This window comes from Geotrypetes seraphini, chromosome 2, assembly GCF_902459505.1.
Source record: "Geotrypetes seraphini chromosome 2, aGeoSer1.1, whole genome shotgun sequence".
Lineage (NCBI taxonomy): Eukaryota > Metazoa > Chordata > Amphibia > Gymnophiona > Dermophiidae > Geotrypetes > Geotrypetes seraphini.
Window position 1 is genome coordinate 479,453,358 of NC_047085.1, and position 27,417 is coordinate 479,480,774.

General features: G+C 40.4%; 1 protein-coding gene across 1 annotated transcript in view; it reads left to right on the top strand.

Annotated features, from left to right (window-relative positions):
• GARS1 (glycyl-tRNA synthetase 1) overlaps positions 1 to 27,417 on the top strand; it is a 77,975-nt gene that overhangs the window by 11,834 nt on the left and 38,724 nt on the right. The window contains exons 2-6 of the mRNA XM_033931748.1: positions 1,180 to 1,281; positions 17,357 to 17,459; positions 20,528 to 20,669; positions 26,167 to 26,255; positions 26,920 to 26,996. Coding sequence (XP_033787639.1) covers positions 1,180 to 1,281; positions 17,357 to 17,459; positions 20,528 to 20,669; positions 26,167 to 26,255; positions 26,920 to 26,996 — 513 coding nt within the window. The remainder of the gene's footprint in view (positions 1 to 1,179; positions 1,282 to 17,356; positions 17,460 to 20,527; positions 20,670 to 26,166; positions 26,256 to 26,919; positions 26,997 to 27,417) is intronic.

Here is a 27,417-nt window from a genome sequence, read left to right on the forward strand (position 1 = left end):
CTCCCATTAACTAACCTTACATGACATAATTTTATTGATTAGGATTTTAAAACCTTCTTTTTTTTTTCCCCCTAAGTTTATACATTAACCGCTCAGACATTCTTGATGGGTGGTATATATCAAACCTGCATGAACTGAAACCTTTTAGAAGAAATTCACCCGAGGTATTGCACAGCAAGTATAAACCAGATATAGGCTGCCAAAAAAAATTCAGCACAATGGTTTCTGTGAAGACATTAACAAAATGACTTGTTCTTCTGTTGGACCCTTGTAAGCAGAGTCGGGTGTGGCAGAGGCAAACCTTAGGGAGGCACACCTAGCCAGTTGGGTTTTCAAAATCACCACAGCAAATATGCATGAGAGATGTTTGCATGTAGCCAAGATAACATTTTTCCATTTTGGTGGTTCTAAAAACCTTGACTTGGCAAGGTGTGCTCCAGAAGACGGAACAGAAGCACCGCCTTAAAACTCCTACCGCAGTTTCTCCTCTTGAACCATGGCACCTGTTGGTGATGGTAGAGTCGCTGTGCTGTGTTGGTACAGTACAGGCAGCCCCCGAGTCACAGACGCCCGACTTAAGTACGACACGTGCTTAAGAATGTGGTTGCGGCTTCATTTGATTTCACTGATTTCCAGTGGCATTGACTCCTACACTTCTCCTGAAGCAGATTTAGGAATGAGGCATGGCCACGTTAAGAACAGTGTGTGGTTGTGCATGCTGTATTTTAGAGGGAACACTGGTAGGGACAGTTGGCCCTTTCATCAGCTAGGAGCAGAGGTAAGCAGCAAGAACCTTAAAATCTACAAGTTCTGAGCTGCATACAAATCTGATTTAAGAACAGTTTTAAAAATGTAACTCATTTCTAATCTGGGAAATGCCTATACATCGGTAATTAATAATGATAAATGATAGAGAAATACATGTTAGTATTTTGCTGGGTGACCTGCTGGTACCCAAAAGGTGGGAATATAAAGTAAAAGGGTGCTATTTTACTTTTTTTCTTTTTTTCCTGGTGTCTGCGTCCCAATTCTTGCTCTGCTTCTTTAAAATAAATATTACCTTATCCTTTCTCTGTGAAACCTGGGGTGGTTGTCAAGTGTCGCCTGTTCTTGCAAACTTCTCTATTCATGTGGAATAGGATTTGGATGTCTTACACCCTGTCTCTGTTCTTTCCCTAGGGGAATCTGGTGCGAAGGCTGAAAGATGAAAAAGCCCCACAGGTGGACGTGGACAAAGCAGTGGCAGAACTCAAGGCTCGGAAGAGGATCTTAGAAGCCAAGGTAAACTACCTAGTTGCAGACGGTATATACATTTTTAAAATAAATAATAATAATAATAACAGCTTATATACCGCAATATCGTGAAGTTCTATGCGGTTTACAAAGATTAAGCAAAGGTACAAATTGATTGACTTTAAGAGGGGAGGAAGAAAGAGGGTCCATTTTTGAGGAGAGAGTGATCAATAGAACAAGTTAATCGCTATAGAGGGGAGAGAGAAGAGAGGATCAGTTGTCTAGATACTTTAGGAACAGGTGTGTTTTCAGACGTTTCCTAAATTCCTCATAAGTAGTGGGCGAAAGCAATTGTTCTAGGTCTTTACCCCATGATGCTTCTTGGTGCGAGAGAAGATAGATGTTTATGGTGTTTTTTCAGTTTACAACCTCTCACTGGAGGGGAAACAAAGTTGGAATGTGAGCTTCTCTTGTGTCTGTTGGCTGAGAAGACAAAAAGGTCAGTTATATATCTAGGGGCAAGTCCGTGTAGTGCTTAGAAGCAGAAGCAGGCAAATTTAAACTTTACGCGCGCCTCCATTGGCAGCCAATGCAGCTGCGGCAGCCAATGCAGCTGCCGGTAGTAGGGTGTCACATGGTCAAACTTCCTCAGCCCAAAGATCAGTTTGACCGCTGCATTTTGCATCAATTGTAAACGCTGCATGTTCTTTTGGGAAATTGCTAAATAGGCGATGTTACAGTAGTCAAGTAGACTCAGTACGAGGGATTGGACTAGAGTTCTGAATGCCGCTGTATCGAAATAAGCTTTAATGGATCTGAGTTTCCAGAGAGTGACAAATCCCTTTCTGATCAAGGAGTCCACCTGGTCTCTCATGGTTAGACACTGATCCAAAGTTACACCTAGTATCTTTATGGTAGGTTGGATAGGGTAATTAAGATTATTGATACATAGTGGTGATTTGGTGTCAAGCGGATGTGGCGAAGCAATGAAGAAAGTTGTCTTTTCTGAATTAAGTTTGAGCCTAAAGATTGTCATCCAGTGCTCCATCACGTTTATGGCTTCTGAAGCTTTAGGAATAATTTCAGAGATAGAATTAACGAATGGGATGATGATCGTAAAAATCATCTGCATAACTAAATAGTTTTATCCCTAACTGGGTTAGCTGCGTGCCTAGTGAGGACATGTAGACGTTGAAGAGCAATGGAGATAGCGGAGACCCTTGTGCCACACCGGATGGATTGCTCCAGGTATCTGAAAGATCATAATTAAAACGTACTTGATAAGTGCGGGACGTAAGGAAGCCACGGAACCAATTCAGCACCTCGTCCCTGATACCAATGGCGTCTAGGCATTGCAGCAGTTTCCCGTGGTCTACTAGATCAAAGGCAGAACTCGTATCGAATTGCATAACCAGGGCATTAAGGCCCTTACTAAACAGTAGGCGCAATTACTGTCTCAGTACTGAATAACGGTCTAAAACTGGATAGAGTTTCATGTAGGAGAGAGAACTGATCCAGATAATCCATCAGGGATTCAAAGAAGGTTTGGATAAATTCCTGAAGGAAAAGGGGATTGAGGGATACAGATAGAAGTAAGGATAGGTTTTTTAGGGCAGGGAACACTTGACAGGTCATGGACCTGATGGGCCGCCGCGGGTGCGGACCGCTGGGTGCGATGGACCTCTGGTCTGATCCCGGTGGAGGCAACTTCTTATGTTCTTATCAGTTGGGTGTGTACCAATCCCTCCATAATTTTTACAATAAACGGAATGGATGCTACTGGTCTGTAGTTGGATATTATAGCTGAAGATTCTTTTCGATTTTTTTAGATGAGAAATACTAAGATGAAATAAGAAACTGTTATAGTGTTCTGGGATTTTGCTTGAAATCGTACACCAGTGGAATTCATGCTGCTGTAACATGTTTTGTAAATTCTGATGGAGATTTTCTACCTCGGGTAGAACCTAATGTACCTCCCTGTTTTTATTTTCTCAGCATTTTTCCCTCTTTGCTCCTCTACTTTGTCTCCTATGTCATGGTCATCTTGGTTTCAGGTGGAAATTTTATAAAGGATTTTTCGCACATAAACCCTGTTCACACATGTAAAAGGTCTCTTGTAAAATTACCCACTTACAAAATGTTTATTGTGAATTTTTTAAATATTTTGTTTTAGATGCTTGTATGTACGGTATTTTTTGCAGTATAAGATGCACCTGACCTGACCATAAGATGCACCCTAGATCTATCCCCTCTTTTACAAAGGTGCGCTAAGCTTTTTAGCATGCGCTAAATGCTAACGCATGCATGTTATCCTATGGACACGTTAGCGGTTAACGCACGTGTTGATTTAGTGTGCGCTAAAAGTGCGCTAAAACGCTTATCGTGCCTTTGTAAAAGAGGTACTTAGAGACAGAAAACAAGAAAAAACCATTCTGAACCAAATTGTGTACTAATATATACCAGGCTCTGAACCCAGCTCCCCTCACTCACTGCCAGGCTTTGCACCCAACCCCACACTCCTTGCCAGGCTGCGCAGCCAGTCACTCTGCACCCTGTCCCTCCATCCTACCCTGTCCTCTCTCTGGTGGTCTAGTGGTAGGCCAGGACAAGGGTACAGGGCGGGTCTAAGTGGTAGGCAGTTCCAGCCCCCCCCTCCTCCGGTACCTTTAAATTCTGGTGGTCCAGTGGTGTATCGACAGGAGCGAGCTTTTCACACTCCAGCCTGGGCCCGCGCCACTCCCTAAATGGCTGCTGTTAGTTCTCATGGGACTCGCACTAGCGCACCTTAGTAAAAGGAACGCTAGCGTTTTTAGCACACGCACCGGATTAGCGCAGGCTATAGCGCGCGCAAGGTGAAAAATTACCGCCTGCTTAAAGGAGGCGGTAGCAGCTAGCGCGCGTGACAATTTAGCGCATGCTATTCCGTGCATTAAGGCCCTAACGCACCTTTGTAAAAGGAGCCCTAAGTTTCTGAATAGTTAACTGGATAAAGATTATGCTTATCTTTACTTTTCTCACTTCCTGTTCTTTCCGCATCCTTCCCTCTTGTTCCTACCCTGCTTGTTTTCCCCTTAAGATATTGCAAACCTTTCCTGCCCTTTTGTCCTCTTGTGTCTAGTTTGGTTATTTGGGGTCTGTGTACATTTCCCTTGTCTTGTTTTTTATTTTAAATATTGCCCATTCTTTTTATTTATTGTACACCACTATGATTTGACCTTTTTTTGTTAAAAATGGCGGTATATCAAATCAAATAAAAAAAAATTAACTAAGTGTGTTTCCATCTAAAAAGCAAATTACATATAAAATAAAATAGAAAAGAACTCCCATAATATAAAGAAAAGACCTAAATTCATGAGATCTATGTGCATATATTGGAGGCGGTGCATGTTCATTGGGGAAATCCTGAAAACCTGAATGGATTATGGCCCTCATTTGTCACCCCTGTCTTAGGAAGAGGAAGAGACATATTTGTCCCCCCCAAAAGTTGTATGAATTTTAGCTATGTACATCGCTTTGAAATTTGATTAAGCAATTCATCAAATCTTAAATAAACTTGGACACTTAGAAACATGGGCAGACTAAACAGGCCATTTGGCCTTTATCTGCCATCGTACCAAGCAGCCACATGGGGCAAAGACTTAGAAAAACTAATTGCACATACAAACAACTATGGCGAATTTAGGAAACACCTAAAAACCTACCTGTTCTTGAAATACCTAGATAACGAACCAGAGCATCAGCCCCCCTCATAATACCACCACATACCCAAATCTGTAAATTGTAAACCCCAACCCAATCACTAACCATGAACACTCCATTCAATTTAAGGAACATTTCTAATCTTGTGTAAGCAGCATGGCACACAAACTGCTGTTAATATTATTAATGTTGGAATTACCAGATGTACAATGCTAGACCCTTTAATTCGCTGTATGTACAGTTTCTCTTTATTGTAAACCGCCTAGAAGTCGCAAGATTGTTGGCGGTATATAAGAATAAAGTTATTATTATTATTATTATTATAAATTCATTCATAACTAAGATATACTCATAATCCAATCTCGCACACAAAAAAATATGTCAATTGCCTCTGAATCCCTTGAATTAATGAATATGTTCATTTGGTAAAGACTCAATACCAAAAGCCTTTTTGAAAAAAAAATGTTTTCTTTTTTTTTTCCCCGTATCTTTATTCATTTTAAAAGCCAACATCAAGTGCAACATATTATCAAACGATGTACAAATAAACAACACTTAGGCTTCCTTTTACGAAGCTGCGCTAGCAGCTTAACGCACGTAATAGGGCGCGTGCTAAACTGCCGGCCGCGCTAGCCGCTACCGCCTCCTCTTGAGCAGGTGGTAGTTTTTCGGCCAGCGCGGGGGTTTAGCGCGTGATGAAAAGTCGCACACGTTAAACCCGCTAGCGCAGCTTTGTAAAAGGAACCCTTAATTCCATCAACTGATATAATGAAATAATAAAAACATATCCCTCCCCACTCACCCACCCTTTCATATAGCAAAAAGACAATCAAGAATAATACAAACTAAACTAAACCTTAAGTTTGTATACCGCATCATCTCCATAAAGATAGAGCTCGGCACGGTTTACGGGTAATTCAATAAATGAGGGAAGGACATAATAAGAAATTAGAGGTTTTGAAGAGGAATAGCTAGCTTTACATTTTAAATAGATAACTTTACGTTTTGGAGAAAAGCCAGGTGTTCAGATGCTTTCGGAATAATTGGAATGAGCTTAAGTTCAGCAGCGGGACAGGGAGTTTATTCCAAAGCTTTTTCTTTTTCTCTTTCTCTTTCTTCTCTTTCTTTCTCTTCCTCTTTCTTTCTCTCTCTCTTTCTTTTTCTCTTTTTAAACTAAACTAAACCTTAAGTTTGTATACCGCATCATCTCCATAAAGATAGAGCTCGGCACGGTTTACAGGTAATTCAATAAATGAGGGAAGAACATAATAAGAAATTAGAGGTTCATAAGAACATAAGAACATAAGCAATGCCTCTGCTGGGTCAGACCTGAGGTCCATCATGCCCAGCAGTCCGCTCACGCGGCGGCCCAACAGGTCCAGGACCTGTGCAGTAATCCTCTATTTATACCCCTCTATCCCCTTTTCCAGCAGGAAATTGTCCAATCCTTTCTTAAACCCCTGTACTGTACTCTGCCCTATTACTCCCTCTGGAAGCGCATTCCAGGTGTCCACCACTCGTTGGGTAAAGAAGAACTTCCTAGCATTCGTTTTAAATCTGTCCCCTTTCAACTTTTCCAAGTGTCCTCTTGTTCTTTTATTTTTCGAAAGTTTGAAGAATCTGTCCTTCTCTACTCTCTCTATGCCCTTCATGATCTTATAAGTCTCTATCATATCCCCTCTAAGTCTCCTCTTCTCCAGGGAAAAGAGACCCAGTTTCTCCAATCTCAGCGTATGAGAGGTTTTCCATCCCTTTTATCAAGCGTGTCGCTCTCCTCTGAACCCTCTCGAGTAACGCCATATCCTTCCTAAGGTACGGAGACCAATATTGGACGCAGTATTCCAGATGCGGGCGCACCATCGCCCGATACAATGGCAGGATAACTTCTTTTGTCCTTGTTGTAATACCCTTCTTGATTATGCCTAGCATTCTATTTGCTTTCTTAGCGGCTGTTGCGCACTGTGCCGTCGGCTTCATTGTCATGTCCACCATTACCCCCAAGTCCCTTTCTTGGTTGCTCTCATTCAATAATATCCCTCCCATCGTATAGTTGTACCTCGGGTTTCTGTTTCCAACATGCAATACTTTACATTTCAACGTTGAACTTCATCTGCCATCTCGCCGCCCATTCCCCCAATTTGTTCAAGTCCCTTTGCAATTCTTCGCATTCCTCTTTAGTCCCCTCCACTAAATAGTTTTGTATCGTCCGCAAATTTTATTATCTCACACTTCGTGCCTGTTTCTAGATCATTTATGAATATATTAAATAGCAGCGGCCCGAGCACTGAGCCCTGCGGAACACCACTCGTGACCCCCATCCAGTCCGAGTAGTGGCCCTTCACCCCTACCCTCTGTTTCCTACCCGCCAACCAGTTTCTGATCCATCTATGTACGTCTCCGTCCACTCCATGGTTCTTCAGTTTCCGGAGTAGACGTTCGTGAGGCACCTTGTCAAAGGCTTTTTGGAAATCAAGGTATATGATGTCTATGGGGTCTCCTCTGTCCATCCGTTTGTTAATTCCTTCGAAGAAGTGCAATAAGTTCGTTAGGCACGATCTCCCCCTGCAGAAACCATGTTGGGTTGTTTCAAAAGTTCGTTCTTTCCAGATGTTCATCGATGTGTTCTTTAATCAGTGCTTCCGTCAGTTTCCCCGGAACCGAAGTCAAACTCACTGGTCTGTAGTTTCCCGGGTCACCTCTTGATCCCTTTTTAAAGATGGGCGTGACATTGGCTATCTTCCAATCCTCCGGGATCATGCCTGTTTTCAAGGATAGGTTGCAAATTTGCTGCAGTAGTTCCGCTATCTCCTCCTTTAATTCCTTCAGGACCCTGGGATGGATTCCGTCCGGACCCGGGGATTTGTCAGTTTTAAGTTTTTCTATCTGCCTGTGTACATCATCAAGGCTCACTTCCATGGATGTTAATTTTTCTGCTTGATTTCCATTGAATATTTGTTCAGGTTCCGGTATGTTGGTTGTGTCTTCGTTTGTAAATACAGACGAGAAGAACATGTTGAGTCTTTCTGCGACTTCTTTCTCCTCCTTCACCGCTCCCTTCCTGTCTCCTTCGTCCAGCGGTCCTACCTCCTCCCTAGCTGGCTGTTTCCCTTTAACATATCTGAAGAACGGTTTGAAATTTCGTGCCTCCCTGGCTAGCCTCTCTTCATACTCTCTTTTGGCTTTTCGAACCACACGGTGACATTCTTTTTGATACTTCCTGTGCTCCTTCTGGTTCCCTTCAGTTTTGTCCTTTTTCCATTCCCTGAATGAATTTTTCTTATTGCCTATCGCTTCCTTCACTATTTTAGTCATCCATACTGGGTCTTTTGTTCGACCCTTTTGCACCCCTTTCTGAATCTGGGGATGTGCAGATTTTGTGCCTCGCTCACTGTGTCTTTGAAAAAAGACCAGCATGTTCTACTGTTTGCCATTTTTTGGAAGTGTTCCTAAGTTTCTTCCTTACCATTTCCCTCATTGCTTCATAGTTTCCTTTCCTGAAGTTGAAAGATGTCGCTATGGTTCTCTTTCCGTTCGGTATGCCTACTTCAACCTTGAACTTGATCATATTATGATCACTGTTTCCCACGGTCCCCACTACTTCCAGTTGGGGGGGGGGGGGGGGGTTTTGGGGGGGGGGGGGGGGGGTGTTCTTCCTTTGCAGGTCCCCTTAGTCCATTTAGGATTAAATCCAGAGTGGCATTTCCTCTCGTCGGTTCTCTAACAAGCTGCTCCATGAAGCAATCTTGTATAGCCTCCAGGAATTCTGTCTCCCTAGCGCATCTTGAGCTTCCAAGACTCCAGTCTATCCCAGGATAGTTGAAGTCTCCCATAACAACTGTGTAACCACTTTTGCATTCTCGCTTCATCTCGGCATCCATTTCTTTATCGCTATCTCCGGTTTGCCCGGGTGACGATAGTATAGGCCCATCTTTATTTCATGCCCTTTCCTACCCGGTATTTTAACCCATAGCGATTCCAGTTTGTTGATCATCTCCGCTGTGTCCATTCTTGTCGATTGTATGCTTTCTTTTACGTATAGGGCTATTCCTCCTCCTTTCTGACCTGACCTATCCCGGCGATAGAGCTTGTACCCCGGCAGTGCTGTATCCCATTTGTTTTCCTCATTCCACCACGTTTCAGAGATTCCAATGATGTCTATGTCCTCTGCATGAAGAGGAATAGCTAGCTTTACATTTTAAATAGATAGCTTTACGTTTTGGAGAAAAGCCAGGTATTCAGATGCTTTCGGAATAATTGGAACGAGCTTAAGTTCAGCAGCGGGACAGGGAGGTTATTCCAAAGCTTTTCTTTTTCTCTTTCTCTTTCTTCTCTTTCTTTCTCTTCCTCTTTCTTTCTCTCTCTCTTTCTTTTTCTCTTTTTAAACTAAATTAAACCTTAAGTTTGTATACCGCATCATCTCCTTAAAGATAGAGCTCGGCACGGTTTACGGGTAATTCAATAAATGAGGGAAGGACATAATAAGAAATTAGAGGTTTTGAAGAGGAATAGCTAGCTTTACATTTTAAATAGATAGCTTTACGTTTTGGAGAAAAGCCAGGTATTCAGATGCTTTCGGAATAATTGGAACGAGCTTAAGTTCAGCAGCGGGACAGGGAGGTTATTCCAAAGCTTTTTCTTTTTCTCTTTCTCTTTCTTCTCTTTCTTTCTCTCCCTCTTTCTTTCTCTCTCTCTTTCTTTTTCTCTTTTTAAACTAAATTAAACCTTAAGTTTGTATACCGCATCATCTCCATAAAGATAGAGCTCGGCACGGTTTACGGGTAATTCAATAAATGAGGGAAGGACATAATAAGAAATTAGAGGTTTGAAGAGGAATAGCTAGCTTTACATTTTAAATAGATAGCTTTACGTTTTGGAGAAAAGCCAGGTATTCAGATGCTTTCGGAATAATTGGAATGAGCTTAAGTTCAGCAGCGGGACAGGGAGTTTATTCCAAAGCTTTTTCTTTTCTCTTTCTCTTTCTTTTCTTTCTTTCTCTTCCTCTTTCTTGCTCTCTCTCTTTCTCTTTTTAAACTAAACTAAACCTTAAGTTTGTATACCGCATCATCTCCATAAAGATAGAGCTCGGCACGGTTTACGGGTAATTCAATAAATGAGGGAAGGACATAATAAGAAATTAGAGGTTATGAAGAGGAATAGCTAGCTTTACATTTTAAATAGATAGCTTTACGTTTTGGAGAAAAGCCAGGTATTCAGATGCTTTCGGAATAATTGGAATGAGCTTAAGTTCAGCAGCGGGACAGGGAGGTTATTCCAAAGCTTTTTCTTTTTTCTTTCTCTTTCTTCTCTTTCTTTCTCTTCTCTCTTCTTTCTTCTCTCTCTCTTTCTTTTTCTCTTTTTAAACTAAATTAAACCTTAAGTTTGTATACCGCATCATCTCCATAAAGATAGAGCTCGGCACGGTTTACGGGTAATTCAATAAATGAGGGAAGGACATAATAAGAAATTAGAGGTTATGAAGAGGATAGCTAGCTTTACATTTTAAATAGATAGCGTTACGTTTTGGAGAAAAGCCAGGTTTTCAGATGCTTTCGGAATAATTGGAATGAGCTTAAGTTCAGCAGCGGGACAGGGAGTTTATTCCAAAGCTTTTTCTTTTTCTCTTTCTCTTTCTTCTCTTTCTTTCTCTTCCTCTTTCTTGCTCTCTCTCTTTCTCTTTTTAAACTAAACTAAACCTTAAGTTTGTATACCGCATCATCTCCATAAAGATAGAGCTCGGCACAGTTTACGGGTAATTCAATAAATGAGGGAAGGACATAATAAGAAATTAGAGGTTATGAAGAGGAATAGCTAGCTTTACATTTTAAATAGATAGCTTTACGTTTTGGAGAAAAGCCAGGTATTCAGATGCTTTCGGAATAATTGGAACGAGCTTAAGTTCAGCAGCGGACAGGGAGGTTATTCCAAAGCTTTTTCTTTTCTCTTTCTCTTTCTTCTCTTTCTTTCTCTTCCTCTTTCTTTCTCTCTCTCTTTCTTTTTCTCTTTTTAAACTAAATTAAACCTTAAGTTTGTATACCGCATCATCTCCTTAAAGATAGAGCTCGGCACGGTTTAACGGTAATTCAATAAATGAGGGAAGGACATAATAAGAAATTAGAGGTTTTGAAGAGGAATAGCTAGCTTTACATTTTAAATAGATAGCTTTACGTTTTGGAGAAAAGCCAGGTATTCAGATGCTTTCGGAATAATTGGAACGAGCTTAAGTTCAGCAGCGGGACAGGGAGGTTATTCCAAAGCTTTTTCTTTTTCTCTTTCTCTTTCTTCTCTTTCTTTCTCTCCCTCTTTCTTTCTCTCTCTCTTTCTTTTTCTCTTTTTAAACTAAATTAAACCTTAAGTTTGTATACCGCATCATCTCCATAAAGATAGAGCTCGGCACGGTTTACGGGTAATTCAATAAATGAGGGAAGGACATAATAAGAAATTAGAGGTTTTGAAGAGGAATAGCTAGCTTTACATTTTAAATAGATAGCTTTACGTTTTGGAGAAAAGCAGGTATTCAGATGCTTTCGGAATAATTGGAATGAGCTTAAGTTCAGCAGCGGGACAGGGAGTTTATTCCAAAGCTTTTTCTTTTTCTCTTTCTCTTTCTTTTCTTTCTTTCTCTTCCTCTTTCTTTCTCTCTCTCTTTCTCTTTTTAAACTAAACTAAACCTTAAGTTTGTATACCGCATCATCTCCATAAAGATAGAGCTCGGCACGGTTTACGGGTAATTCAATAAATGAGGGAAGGACATAATAAGAAATTAGAGGTTATGAAGAGGAATAGCTAGCTTTACATTTTAAATAGATAGCTTTACGTTTTGGAGAAAAGCCAGGTATTCAGATGCTTTCGGAATAATTGGAATGAGCTTAAGTTCAGCAGCGGGACAGGGAGGTTATTCCAAAGCTTTTTCTTTTTCTCTTTCTCTTTCTTCTCTTTCTTTCTCTTCCTCTTTCTTTCTCTCTCTCTTTCTTTTTCTCTTTTTAAACTAAATTAAACCTTAAGTTTGTATACCGCATCATCTCCATAAAGATAGAGCTCGGCACGGTTTACGGGTAATTCAATAAATGAGGGAAGGACATAATAAGAAATTAGAGGTTATGAAGAGGATAGCTAGCTTTACATTTTAAATAGATAGCGTTACGTTTTGGAGAAAAGCCAGGTTTCAGATGCTTTCGGAATAATTGGAATGAGCTTAAGTTCAGCAGCGGGACAGGGAGTTTATTCCAAAGCTTTTTTCTTTTCTCTTTCTCTTTCTTCTCTTTCTTTCTCTTCCTCTTTCTTGCTCTCTCTCTTTCTCTTTTTAAACTAAACTAAACCTTAAGTTTGTATACCGCATCATCTCCATAAAGATAGAGCTCGGCACAGTTTACGGGTAATTCAATAAATGAGGGAAGGACATAATAAGAAATTAGAGGTTATGAAGAGGAATAGCTAGCTTTACATTTTAAATAGATAGCTTTACGTTTTGGAGAAAAGCCAGGTATTCAGATGCTTTCGGAATAATTGGAACGAGCTTAAGTTCAGCAGCGGGACAGGGAGGTTATTCCAAAGCTTTTTCTTCTCTTTCTCTTTCTTCTCTTTCTTCTCTTCTCTCTTTCTTTCTCTCTCTCTTTCTTTTTCTCTTTTTAAACTAAATTAAACCTTAAGTTTGTATACCGCATCATCTCCTTAAAGATAGAGCTCGGCACGGTTTACGGGTAATTCAATAAATGAGGGAAGGACATAATAAGAAATTAGAGGTTTTGAAGAGGAATAGCTAGCTTTACATTTTAAATAGATAGCTTTACGTTTTGGAGAAAAGCCAGGTATTCAGATGCTTTCGGAATAATTGGAACGAGCTTAAGTTCAGCAGCGGGACAGGGAGGTTATTCCAAAGCTTTTTCTTTTTCTCATTTCTCTTTCTTCTCTTTCTTTCTCTCCCTCTTTCTTTCTCTCTCTCTTTCTTTTTCTCTTTTTAAACTAAATTAAACCTTAAGTTTGTATACCGCATCATCTCCATAAAGATAGAGCTCGGCACGGTTTACGGGTAATTCAATAAATGAGGGAAGGACATAATAAGAAATTAGAGGTTTTGAAGAGGAATAGCTAGCTTTACATTTTAAATAGATAGCTTTACGTTTTGGAGAAAAGCCAGGTATTCAGATGCTTTCGGAATAATTGGAATGAGCTTAAGTTCAGCAGCGGGACAGGGAGTTTATTCCAAAGCTTTTTCTTTTTCTCTTTCTCTTTCTTTTCTTTCTCTTCCTCTTTCTTGCTCTCTCTCTTTCTCTTTTTAAACTAAACTAAACCTTAAGTTTGTATACCGCATCATCTCCATAAAGATAGAGCTCGGCACGGTTTACGGGTAATTCAATAAATGAGGGAAGGACATAATAAGAAATTAGAGGTTATGAAGAGGAATAGCTAGCTTTACATTTTAAATAGATAGCTTTACGTTTTGGAGAAAAAGCCAGGTATTCAGATGCTTTCGGAATAATTGGAATGAGCTTTAAGTTCAGCAGCGGGACAGGGAGGTTATTCCAAGCTTTTTTCTATTTTCTCTTTCTCTTTCTTCTCTTTCTTTCTCTTCCTCTTTCTTTCTCTCTCTCTTTCTTTTTCTCTTTTTAACTAAATTAAACCTTAAGTTTGTATACCGCATCATCTCCATAAAGATAGAGCTCGGCACGGGTTTACGGGTAATTCAATAAATGAGGGAAGGACATTAATAAGAAATTAGAGTTTTGAAGAGGAATAGCTAGCTTTACATTTTTAAATTAGATAGCTTTACGTTTTGGAGAAAAGCCAGGTATTCAGATGCTTTCGGAATAATTGGAATGAGCTTAAGTTCAGCAGCGGGACAGGAGGTTATTCCAAAGCATTTTATTTTTCTCTTTCTTCTCTTTCTTTCTCTTCCTCTTTCTTGCTCTCTCTCTTTCTCTTTTTAAACTAAACCTTAAGTTTGTATACCGCATCATCTCCATAAAGATAGAGCTCGCACGGTTTACGGGTAATTCAATAAATGAGGGAAGGACATAATAAGAAATTAGAGGTTATGAAGAGGAATAGCTAGCTTTACATTTTAAATAGATAGCTTTACGTTTTGGAAAAAAGCCAGGTATTCAGATGCTTTCGGAATAATTGGAACGAGCTTAAGTTCAGCAGCGGGACAGGGAGGTTATTCCAAAGCTTTTTCTTTTTCTCTTTCTCTTTTTTCTCTTTCTTTCTGTTCCTCTTTCTTTCTCTTCCTCTTTCTTTCCTCTCTCTCTTTCTTTTTCTCTTTTTAAACTAAATTAAACCTTAAGTTTGTATACCGCATCATCTCCATAAAGATAGAGCTCGGCACGGTTTACGGGTAATTCAATAAATGAGGGAAGGACATAATAAGAAATTAGAGGTTATGAAGAGGAATAGCTTAGCTTTACATTTTAAATAGATAGCTTTACGTTTTGGAGAAAAGCCAGGTAATTCAGATGCTTCGGAATAATTGGAACGAGCTTAAGTTCAGCAGCGGGACAGGGAGTTTATTCAAAGCTTTTTCTCTTTCTCTTTCTCTTTCCTTCTCTTTCTTTCTCTTCCTCTTTCTTTCTCTCTCTCTTTCTTTTTCTCTTTTAAACTAAACTAAATCTTAAGTTTGTATACAGCATCATCTCCATAAAGATAGAGCTCGGCACGGTTTACGGGTAATTCAATAAATGAGGGAAGGACATAATAAGAAATTAGAGGTTATGAATAGGAATAGCTAGCTTTACATTTTAAATAGATAGCTTTACGTTTTGGAGAAAAGCCAGGGTATTCAGATGCTTTCGGAATAATTGGAACGAGCTTAAGTTCAGCAGCGGGACAGGGAGGTTATTCCAAAGCTTTTTCTTTTTCTCTTTCTCTTTCTTTCTGTTCCTCTTTCCTTTCTCTCTCTCTTTCTTTTTCTCTTTTTAAACTAAATTAAACCTTAAGTTTGTATACCGCATCATTCTCCTATAAAGATAGAGCTCGGCACGGTTTACGGGCTAATTTCAATAAATGAGGGAAGGACATAATAAGAAATTAGAGGTTTTGAAGAGGAATGGCTAGCTTTACATTTTAAATAGATAGCTTTACGTTTTTGGAGAAAAGCCAGGTATTCAGATGCTTTCGGAATAATTGGAACGAGCTTAAGTTTCAGCAGCGGGACAGGGAGTTTATTCCAAAGCTTTTTTCTCTTTCTCTTTCTTCTCTTTCTTTCTCCTCCTCTTTCTTTCTCTCTCTCTTTCTTTTTCTCTTTTTAAAACTAATACTAAATCTTAAGTTTGTATACAGCATCATCTCCCATAAAGATAGAGCTCGGCACGGTTACGGGTAATTCAATAAATGAGGGAAGGACATAATAAGAAATTAGAGGTTTTGATAGAGGAATAGCTAGCTTTACATTTTAAATAGATAGCTTTACGTTTTGGAGAAAAGCCAGGTATTCAGATGCTTTCGGAATAATTGGAATGAGCTTAAGTTCAGCAGCGGGACAGGGAGTTTATTCCAAAGCTTTTTCTCTTTTTCTCTTTCTTTTCTTTCTTTCTCTTCCTCTTTCTTGCTCTCTCTCTTTCTCTTTTTAAACTAAACTAAAACCTTAAGTTTGTATACCGCATCATCTCCATAAAGATAGAGCTCGGCACGGTTTACGGGTAATTCGATAAATGAGGGAAGGACATAATAAGAAATTAGAGGTTATGAAGAGGAATAGCTAGCTTTACATTTTAAATAGATAGCTTTACGTTTTGGAGAAAAGCCAGGTATTCAGATGCTTTCGGAATAATTGGAACGAGCTTAAGTTCAGCAGCGGGACAGGGAGGTTATTCCAAAGCTTTTCTTTTTCTCTTTCTCTTTCTTCTCTTTCTTTCTCTTCCTCTTTCTTTCTCTCTCTCTTTCTTTTTCTCTTTTTAAACTAAATTAAACCTTAAGTTTGTATACCGCATCATCTCCATAAAGATAGAGCTCGGCACGGTTTACGGGTAATTCAATAAATGAGGGAAGGACATAATAAGAAATTAGAGGTTTTGAAGAGGAATAGCTAGCTTTACATTTTAAATAGATAGCTTTACGTTTTGGAGAAAAGCCAGGTATTCAGATGCTTTCGGAATAATTGGAATGAGCTTAAGTTCAGCAGCGGGACAGGGAGTTTATTCCAAAGCTTTTTCTTTTTCTCTTTCTTCTCTTTCTTTCTCTTCCTCTTTCTTGCTCTCTCTCTTTCTCTTTTTAAACTAAACTAAACCTTAAGTTTGTATACCGCATCATCTCCATAAAGATAGAGCTCGGCACAGTTTACGGGTAATTCAATAAATGAGGGAAGGACATAATAAGAAATTAGAGGTTATGAAGAGGAATAGCTAGCTTTACATTTTAAATAGATAGCTTTACGTTTTGGAGAAAAGCCAGGTATTCAGATGCTTTCGGAATAATTGGAACGAGCTTAAGTTCAGCAGCGGGACAGGGAGGTTATTCCAAAGCTTTTTCTTTTTCTCTTTCTCTTTCTTCTCTTTCTTTCTCTTCCTCTTTCTTTCTGTTCCTCTTTCTTTCTTTCTTTCTCTCTCTCTTTCTTTTTCTCTTTTTAAACTAAATTAAACCTTAAGTTTGTATACCGCATCATCTCCTTAAAGATAGAGCTCGGCACGGTTTACGGGTAATTCAATAAATGAGGGAAGGACATAATAAGAAATTAGAGGTTTTGAAGAGGAATAGCTAGCTTTACATTTTAAATAGATAGCTTTACGTTTTGGAGAAAAGCCAGGCTTTCAGATGCTTTCGGAATAATGGGAATGAGCTTAAGTTCAGCAGCGGGACAGGGAGGTTATTCCAAAGCTCAGCGAATTTGAAGAAAAGGAATTTCCCTAATTTACCTGCATATGTGATGCCTTTTAACTAGGGGAAAGATAGTTTGAGTGTGTGGTCTTCCCCTCCCCCCCTCTCTCTCCTCACCTTCCATCCAGCATCTCCTCTTTCACTTTCCCTGTTCTATTATCTTCCTCCTCTCTGTACTCCACCTCCCAACATCTGCACTCTCTCCTCAGTTCTATCAAACAAACAAAATTGCAATCAAATAATAAATTAAAGGCATATCTCCTCTCCCCTCCCACCCACCCACCCAGGACGTGTATAATCAAAGGGCTAAAACCAATAATTAATCTTTGCAAAATTTTGTCAATGGGTCCCAAACCTCCTTGAATTTCTTATAATGTCCCAGTTAGATTGCACTCATACGTTCCCCCCAAATTTTTTTTTTCTAGGATCTGAAAAAAATGTTTTCAATAATTTTTGCTGCTTACCAGTTTGCTGAACATTGCACTCTAGTCAACCATTACAGAAATAAAGCAAAATCCTGTGGTAATGATGTGCGGTCCATGAGCCATGCTGAGTTGTGTATGATGGGCCAATTTTATTTATTAAATTTTTAATGCCACTTTCTCTCTGTTTGTCACAGGAGCTGTCCTTGCAGCCTAAGGATGACATTGTGGACCGAGCGAAACTGGAAGACACCTTGAAGAGGAGGTTTTTTTACGATCAAGCTTTTGCAATATATGGAGGTAAAGAGATTTTTACATTCTGTACACTTCTCCCTCTGTATTCGCGTTTTCTGCACTCATGATTTTTATTATTCGCGGTTTTCAGCTTGCTGGCTCCCCCCCCTCCCCAATTACATCATACATGAGTGTAGATACAAAATTTTGGCGTGTTTTTCCAGGCACTGATTCCCAGCATGCACAGAGAAAATTGCTGATTCCCAGCACTTTATTCACCGTGTTTTGCCTCTCCTTCAGAATCAGGTCAGGCCTCCCACCATGTTATTTGTGGTTTCACCATATTCACGATGGTTTTAATAGAAAATGCAAATAACATATGAAAAGTATTCACGGTTTTTTCTGTATTCACGGGTCTGTTAATCCCCTATTACCGCAAATACGGAGGGAGAAATGTAATTACAAGCTGAGGAAATCCTTTCCTGACTAAAATAGGTACAGGGTCAGCCTAAGGATATATGATTCCCTAAGTGAACCTAGTTGCCCTCCCCCTTACCTTGTATTCAGCATCTCCCCTTCCCCCTAGCTCTGTCCAGCATCCTTGCTTCCTTCCCCCAACTCATCCACAATCGCTTTACCCAGCCATCGCCACCTCATCTGTATTTGAAGGCCTTTGAACAGCCACGCAGGCTCCAGCTCTGCAGTGTTCAGTTGGAGTGGGTGGGGAAGCAGCTGACCTTGCATCTACAGTACTCCCCCGAGAACGGAACCCCCGTGAATTTTGAAAAACCGTGAATACGGTTTTTAGGCAGGGGAGACAGGAGAGGTCAGCTGGAGAGGAAGGAGAGGGCAGCCGGAGCACTAGTGATGGAAGGAAATTACTCGCTGTATGCTCCAACCTCCTCTTCATGTACTAAAGTCAGGCCTCACCAATCAGGAACTGCTTTGATACGGTTTGCTATTGCCCCTCTCAGGACTGCCTTATCTGTGCACCAGTATAATTGGGAGAGGGGGGTATTAATATGTTGTTGACTGTGATATTCGGGATGCTACCAACTTACCTAGCTTCCCAGCTCCCCACCAACTACCAGATTAAGACCTCTCGCAGAGCAAATCTCTTCATTTACCCTCCTCTGAAATCATGCCGCTACAAGAAGTACTTTGACAGAATGCTATCATTCCAGGCAGCTAGACTGAACACATGGCTAGCAAAACCTATACTCGAGGCCACCTCATACGCTGACTTCAGAAAATCCCTGAAGACACGTCTCTTCAATGCTACCTAAGTTTCCCTCCTCCCATTTGCTCCCCCCATTAGCCCTTCCGCTACCCCACATGGTAAATTTCTCCCTGTAATCAGTGTTGATCTCTTGTACCTTCTAATCGTAATCCCGTATCTTGTAAAATCTTCCCATATCTTGCTCATGGTAATGCCCAACATCCTATTGTCATTGCAAAGATCCTGTGTAAATCTTACTCTCAATGTAAGCATCATATTCTCATTATAAACATCTTTTAATAATTCTTACTCACTTTAGAAATATCTTGTAAACATCTTCCTGTATCTTACTCACATTGTAACTCCCTGTATCTAATACTCTTTGTAAATACCTCCCTGTAAACAGCTCTGATCTCTTGTATCTTATGAATATGCCTTCGTTCTGTAACTTGACCCATATGTAAACTGTTCCAAGCCTCTGTACCTGAGATATCTTATTCCAAAGACTACGTATCCAAGTCTTCTGACTCCTAAGCTTGTACCCTATTTCCACTCCAAACATATGTATCTTATTGTAAACATATGCCTCCTTTTGTAAACACTGCTTGCTCTCTCAGCAGTGCTCTCATTGTAAACCGCTTTGAACTTAGGGTATAGCGGTATATAAGAAATAAAATTATTATTATTATTATTACTCATCCCAGGGCTTAACTAAATATTGCACAAAATCATTATTACTTAAATAAACGGGAAATCAACAACCCCTGTGTGTAATGTAGAACCCATACTGTTTCCCTGGTTCTCAGCCCAATGATCTAACTGTTAGGCAGCTCTTCCATTCCACATCAGTTTGATGAAATTGATATTGATAACATTTTAAAGAAAGAAATGGCATGTGAAAATGTTAATGCAGGGGTGGGCAACCTTTTATACACAGAGGGTTACATGAATGTCTGTACACTTCTCCCTCCTAATCCGTGGTTTCAGTATCCGCGGATTCAGTTATTCGCGATTTTTTGGCAAAAAAACTATTTTCATTTTTTGGCTATTTTTAAGTCGTCCAAGCCTCCCCGGAACCTTACCTGGTGGTCTAGCGGTGAAGCGGGGCAGGAGCGATCTTCCTATGTTCCTGCCCCGTGCAGTGCCGTCATCAGAATGGCTGCCATGAGTTCCCGTTGTAGTCTCGAGACTACAACGGCGAACTCACGGCAGCCATTCTGATGACAACTCTGCATGGGGCAGGAGCATAGGAAGATCGCTCCTGCCCCGCTTCACCACTAGACCACTAGGTAAGGCTCCGGAGATGCAGGATGGAGGCTGGGGTGGGTCAGAGCCGGCCGAGAAGTTATTCGCGATTACCGAGGGAGAAGTGTACTATCCTTAGCGGGCCATACAGAAAATTAACAAAAGCCAATGTGATGACCGAGTGAACTAAATTATTACCAGAATGGTTTTGTCACAGCATTCTTCTGTCTTTCCAAACAGTTGTTAGCTCTGTCAAACAAGCCTTGTCTTATTGTATCCACTGACCACAAAACTCTGGTTAATGGCATTTTTGTGGGTGGTTTTCTATGTATATTTCCCATGGTCTCATGGGCCACATAAAATTCAGTGACAGACTACAAGTTACCAAGAGACATCTATTCTATAACATGTAATATGGGGGATTAAGGTGTTTGCAATTGTGTACCCTCTGGTCGCTTATTTGTGTTTTATAAGTATTTTAAGTCTTTTTTTTTTATTGTGTGTGTTTAAATTGTGAGCCGTCTTGGGAAAGGCGGGTTATAAATAAAATAAAACAAGCTCCCCCCTCTCTTCCCCCGAGTTAATGCATATTTAACTTGCTGCTAATTAATCCTTTCCACAATTTAATGATAGAATTTTTATTTTTTTAAAATTTGGGTTTCTTTTTCAGGTGTTAGCGGTCTGTATGACTTTGGGCCTGTGGGTTGTGCTCTGAAAAATAACATCATCCAGACGTGGAGGCAGCACTTCATCCAAGAAGAACAGATTTTGGAGATAGATTGCACCATGCTTACTCCAGAGCCTGTTCTAAAGTAACTATCTTCCGGAAACCTATTTGCTCTGTTCAAGCACGGTCCATCACAGGCAGCTGTGGAGTTATTTACCTGTAGTAGGAGTTCTCTCTGGACAGCAGGATATGTCAGCCACATGTAGGTGACATTATTCAGTGGCTCCCATTGGATGTCAGTGTTCTCCAGTAGCTGGGAGAGATTTTGATTTTTAAAGATCTCTTTGAACATGTGAATTAGGTATCCCTGCTGGACAAGCTGTGCTATTGGCCAGGGCAGTTCTTGGTTCTGATGCACCTGTGAAGGTGGGAGCTTTTGGTACCAACGTACCCTTCCCTTGCACAGGCTCTTAGTACAGTGTGAGCTGAGAGGGAAGAAGGATCCCTGCTATGTGCTGCTCCTTGAGCATTATAGCAACACGTGATCCTTGACTCACAGCAAGTAGGATTTCCATCAGCAGCAACATGAATGGCGAATTTGAAAGACACAGGGTCTCCAGACTCGGCCCCTTTTTACCCTGGTTATATTGCAGCATGGCAGAGGATGTGTTGCACAAATACATCATGGTGTTGGTGTATCTTGCTGGGGTTTTTGGGCCACACAGGAGGTCAACTGTGAAGTTGCCTGTTCAGAGGCTTTACAGGGGAAAGATCCATGAAGATTTGGGTCAATCCCCACCTTCCTCAGAGAGTGTAGAGGGATAGAAAAGACTCTCCCGGATCTACATGGCAGTTTGCTGGAGCCCCAATGTTCATTTTGAGGTGATCAGATCTCTTGATTTTTTAAGCCTGTGTAAAGAGAAAGGAGGGAGAGAGAGTGAATACCTAGTTAAAATAACATTTTTTTTAATACTGGAGAACAAGACAGAAAAAATAGATTGCAGTGGGGAGCAGGATTGCACAGGCATGCCCAGCAGGGATATCTATTGCATGTGTTCAGAAGAATCTTTAAAAAAGTCTTGCCTATTGGAGAGCCATTGGATGACATTACCTTTATGTGATTAACACAACCTACTTGTCATAGGAGAAAAGATTTTACAGATCAGCAATGTCACTTGACCAAAAACAGTTAAGATCAACAGTACATATTTTAATCCTGGCCAAATTTTGAAAGTGTAGAATTTCTCACCCCTTTTAGGATGCATAGAATTCAGTGCAGACATAGGCAGTAGAGGAGGAAGTGAGCTGCTGCATAGAGGGTCACTTCCTCATCCTGTACTGTCTTATATGAACCACAATCTCACATGGTGCAGAATTCTGCCAGGAGTAATATTTTACAGTGCCTTGATGCTCAAGGACTGCAAATAAGTGTGACTTGTAAGGTATCCACATTAAATATCTGTTGGTTGTTTTCTGTGTGCCTTTAATTTGAGAGCCAGGTTAGTTTGCATAGTTTAGTTACCAAGAAAACTTATATTGGTATCTCTCATGCACCAGGGTTTATGTGCTCGTGCCATACCTGTCCTTGAGACCTTGCAGACTGATAAGATTGGCTGCAAATCTTATCATAAACAAACTGACCTCACAACAATGCAATTGCTGTTATAATTTAGGTTTATTAGCAATAAGCAAAAGGCAGTTCACATGAAACAACAAAAGTACAGCACATTGGGCTAAAAGGATATACATACAAAGTAGTTAGCTTCTGTTCAGGGTCCATCTCCTCCCTTCCTCCTCTCCGGGCTATGCCAGTCGGCATGTCACTTATATACCTTAGTTCAGTAGCCTAGGGTATCACCTAGTTACAGATAACATACTCACTTTCTATTGGTTTGTCACATGCATCATTTCTATTTGCTGTATGGTCTATACACTTATCATGGAGTCATATTGAAGCATGACATCACCTAGTGTAAAAACTGACCTTTCTATTTCCCAGACACTGCATTCTTAATACTAAGGCAATAATTGCTGAGGACAGGCCTCCTCTGTCCTGAACTTGATTGTAGGTCTGTCAATAGTTCTGATAATTCTTTGGTAGGACATTTTATCCTGTACTGTTGCTTGAGTTTATCCAATGATGTCACAGTCAGCAGATCTTTGCTAGTTACCAGAACAAAGGTGAATCTCTCATAGAGCATATTTCCTCTTCCTGACGGAGAAATATGAATGTCCAGAGGCTTGAATTCATAGGCACAATGTCTCTTTTAGAAGTATAACTTTTTGGGGTCTCGGGGGTCTTCGCCTATATTTTCATGCAGGTCTTATTCCCGATTCTTCTTCCGCAAGACAAATGAGCTTTCAGGAGACAAAGTATATGCATATTTATCTCATGCATATTCATAGTTGATATCCTTAAAACCTAACTGACTGATGACAGGTTTTGGAATCGCTTCTACAGTATCCTCCCAACTTGCCAGGCATGCCTGTTGGATACAGAGTAGAGTAAAATAGAATTCAGTAATCTAATCTAATCCATAATCTATTAATCATACTATACCAAAAAGATTCAAGGTGATTTACATACAAAGAGGCCGTAAAATCTACAGGAAAATACAAAAACAGTAATTAAAATATCATAATAACATGAATATTACAACAAGTCATATAAAAAAAGTTTTACAAATTTTTACAAAACCTTAAATATTTGATATCCATCCTAATGTAAACAGGTAGATTATTACAAATTGTAATGGCAGCGTAAGTAAAGGAGGAGTTGAGCTGTTGTTTATATCATACTCTAATCTGTGGAAAGTGTAGTAATAAAGTAGCACATAATCTCTAGTGAAAGAATAATGCAAATAAGAAAAAAGCAATATTAGATTATTTGAAGAGTCATTCTGTAATATACAATGAACTATGCAAGCTGATTTAAACTTAATTTGCCTCTCAACTGATAACCAATGAAGATTTTTTTATATGCTAATGCAACACTTTCATATCTTTTAAGACCAAAAGTTAATCTAACCACAGTATTCTGGAGTAACTGCATTTTTTTGATCAGTTTTAATGTTAAGCTCAAATATAAAGAATTACAGTCCCATGTTGTAGACCTTACAGGAGTAGGGTTACCATGTGGCTCCAGATAAAGGAGGACAGATTGAGATATCCGGGTTTTACTTCCATTGAAAGCAATAGAAGTAAAAAAAACTGTCTCAATCCAACTTCCTTTTCCTGGAGCCATATGGTAACCCTATACAGGAGGGGCTTTTAGCAGCTGATAGAGATGAAAAACTGATTATTGGCATCAGCCGTATGGACATGTGACTGCTTGGAAGGTGTGTGGAGCCTTGTGATCCTAGTGTTAAGATTGGCTTTGCTTACTGCTTGCCTGCTAGCATGAAACACCCATGGACATTCTTAAGCTGTGTGAAGGTGCAGAAAGGAAGCCGACTGAGGAAGACAAGTAAACAATAAAGCTGAAAACAGAGCAAATTTAGGGCCCTTTTACTAAAGCCTGGCGTACATTAAATTATGCATGTCCTATTTTATACCTGTGGGCCACGTGGCGCTTAGCATACGCTAATGTTCATTAGTTCATGCTAAGTAAAAGGACCCCTTAGTTTGTTTTACTTAGCTGCCTTTCAGGAAATGTTGTCAAAGTGGCTTTAATATATACAGTAAGCCCCCGCGACTTCGTGGTTCGTGAATTACGGACTCAGTAATTCGCGGTATTTTCCGACCGCCTCGTCCTGGTACTAAAGTCAGGTAAGGTCTACAACATCTGGCATGTGAAAGCAGCTCCTGATTGGTGTAGCCTGACTTTAGTACCAGGAAGAGGCGGTCGGAAAATACTGAGAATAATTTTCAGCACTCGCCGGCACTCCTGCCTTCGATCAGCTCCTAAACCGCATTCGCGGGTGTTCCGTGAATTTCGAGGGAGTACTGTATGTATTATACATTTATAAAAATGATATGTTGAAGATTCCAGCTAGCACATCATCTTCAGAGCATCAGTACTGCTAAAAATATGCACAGAAATTTCAGTGAACAGTTAGAATAGACTTGCAAAAGATTTTGAAAACTCCTCTTGCTCAGCCACTATTCACATACTTAATGAATGTGAGTAAACTAAGAAAATGGATATATGTAGAATTTTTAATCACAGCAGAACACAAAAGGTGGCTTTTAAATAATTTGAGACTGCCTGAAGGGCACACTTGATGCCCCTGGTTTGAGTCGCAATCAAATATAGTGCCATGTGAGCCTTTATGCCTTTGCACACATTCTGCTCTCTAAAAGTACTGTTGTTACAAGAAAGAGCAAATAATAGGAATATTAAAAAAAGTAAGAAGAATAAGAGAACCTGAAAGTCTTGATTTGCTTCCTGTTTTTGAGGGGCAGGATTGAGACTGACAGAGCCTATAGCAAAGCAGGATTCTGTCTTTGTCGTCGTCGTTCAATTTAGCGGGACCAGGGCTGATGGCAGATGAGTGCTGGAAAAGACAAAGGGTAAAAAGATGTGGATGCCTGCTTGGGGGTGGAATGGAGATGGGATCATGGAGGGAGTAGGGTAATAGAAGGGAGATGCTGGATTAAAATGGGGAAAAGATGGCATTACAAGAATGGGATGGGGAGAAAAGGAGCTGCTAGATCATATAAGTAAGAAAAATGGGACATGGGAGGATGCTGGACATGGGGGAGTTGTAGGATGAAGGAAAAAAACAGACAGAGTGAGTAGGAAATCAGATGAGAGGATGCTGGACATGGGGCTTGAGGCACCTGGGCCAATCGGGCCCCATTGCCCACCATTCTGAGGATGACGGGCCAGCCGGCTGGCCGGGCTTGGAGCCCGTCCGTCCAACTTTCTTAAGGTGCCAGATGGGAGGGTTCGGGGGGGGGGGGTGCAATGAGGGCAGGAGGGGGTGGAGGATAGGGGATTTCGCAGGGACAAGAGGGCTTGGGCTCCTTCCTGCCTGATCCGATCGGGGTGGGGGTGGGGGGGTTGGATCGCGGCAGGAGAGATTGGCTATCTCTCCTGCCACAATCGTTGCTGGGAGTCCTGCCGCAATCGTTGCTGGGGGGGGGGGTGGATTCTGTAACTGGTGTTCTTTTTGACAGACACCGGTTACAGAATCCAGCTTTTCAGGCGAAGGACTGGGCCCCTCCTTTACCTAACAGCTCTTGTGTTGGGCGTTTGGGACTTAGGCTTTTTTGGGGTTGATTATATGTTGTTAGTGTAGATGTAGTGGTGGTCTGGGCGTTTAAACAGCTGAATGTAGAGGCAGGCTGTTATTTTTTTTAAAACCTCCTTTTGGATTTATTTTTTTTTTGAGAATGGACATTTTCCCTGCTTCTACTTTCAGCGTTTAGGGCCTAGGCCAAAAGAGGACTTAGACTTTTTTTGATTATGCCCTTCCACATATTTTAGACTGCAGAATGTAAAAATATGTGCTAAGCTGTTAAGAGTTCTACAAGGTATAGTGTATGGGTGATGCTTCCTTAGCATTGTTGGTTTCAAAGGTTAAGGTGATTTAACATGTGCACTAAGATTGAGCTGTTGTGTGACCCTAAAAATACCAAACTGTTTTTGGGTATAGTGCAATTTGGGGTTTTTTTTGTATTTTTTAAAATTTTCTTAGGACATCGGGCCATGTGGATAAGTTTGCGGACTTCATGGTGAAAGATATGACAAATGGCGAGTGCTTTCGAGCTGACCATCTCTTAAAGGGTAAGATCTTAAGTTTTAAATAAGAGTGCCAAAAAGAGAAAAATTATAGCAGAAACGGAAATAAAACCAGTTGCTTTTATTATATTTCAAAGCCTCTTTTTTTTTTTTTTTTCCATGATTTTTAAATTTCCTTCTCATTGCTTTGAGTATACTTCCAGAAAGTGAGACAAATCCGTTTCTGAGAGATTCAATTCGCACCCTGGCCTGGCAATAAATAAAATGGCCATGATATGCCTGTAGAGGTGTAGCGGGTTCATAGAGGTTTTGTCACTGTGTCTTTGCTCCATTCCTGTAAGCTCTGCCTTAAACTGCACAAGCCTCGAACACTTATGATTTTTAAAGTGTTTGAGGCTTGTGCAGATGAGGACGGAGCTTGAGGAATGGGGCAGGGACAGGAAAGAACTCGACGGGATGGGGGAAAATGAGTTCCCCGCAGGGAGGGGGAAAAACGTGTCCCCCGCGTCATTCTCCAATAGGGACATTGGCATAGCTGTAACAGTGTGATGCCACCTCCTTCATGGAATTCTTAGAACCGTGATTCCCCTCCACCCCTCCAAATCATTTTTTTTTTTTTTGGGGGGGGGGGGGGGTAGGTGGATTGCGTGGAATCCTTACAATGCTGTTGCTTCAGCATAAACTGACTCTGTGCATTCAATCTTTTCAGCACATTTGCAGAAGTTAATGTCGGATAAGAAGTGTTCGGTAGAGAAGAAAACAGAAATGGAAAATGTCCTGACTCAGGTAAGCAGCTTAGACTCGGGGAGTGATGGAAACAACTACATGCTAGTTGTGAACCTGGATATCTTATTTTTATTTTAGTTTAGTATTTACAGACCACTTATAGCCTAAGTGGTTTACATTCAGGTACTCGGGTATTTCTCCCCATCTGTCCCGGTGGGCTCACAATAGACGCACACCAGAATTTGATTACAATGTTACATAAATTATACAAACAGGAAAGAAAATAATAAGGTAAAAAAAATGTAAAAAAATTTTTCTTCTGTATTAAACAAATGTGATATACCGTATATACTGGAATATAAGTCGATCCGAATATAAGTTGAGACCCCCCCTTTTTCCCCCCAAAAAGGAGAAAAAAATGGTTGACTCGAATATAAGTCAGGAAGCTTAATATTCAAGTGCCCTGCCCTGTCAGGCGCTG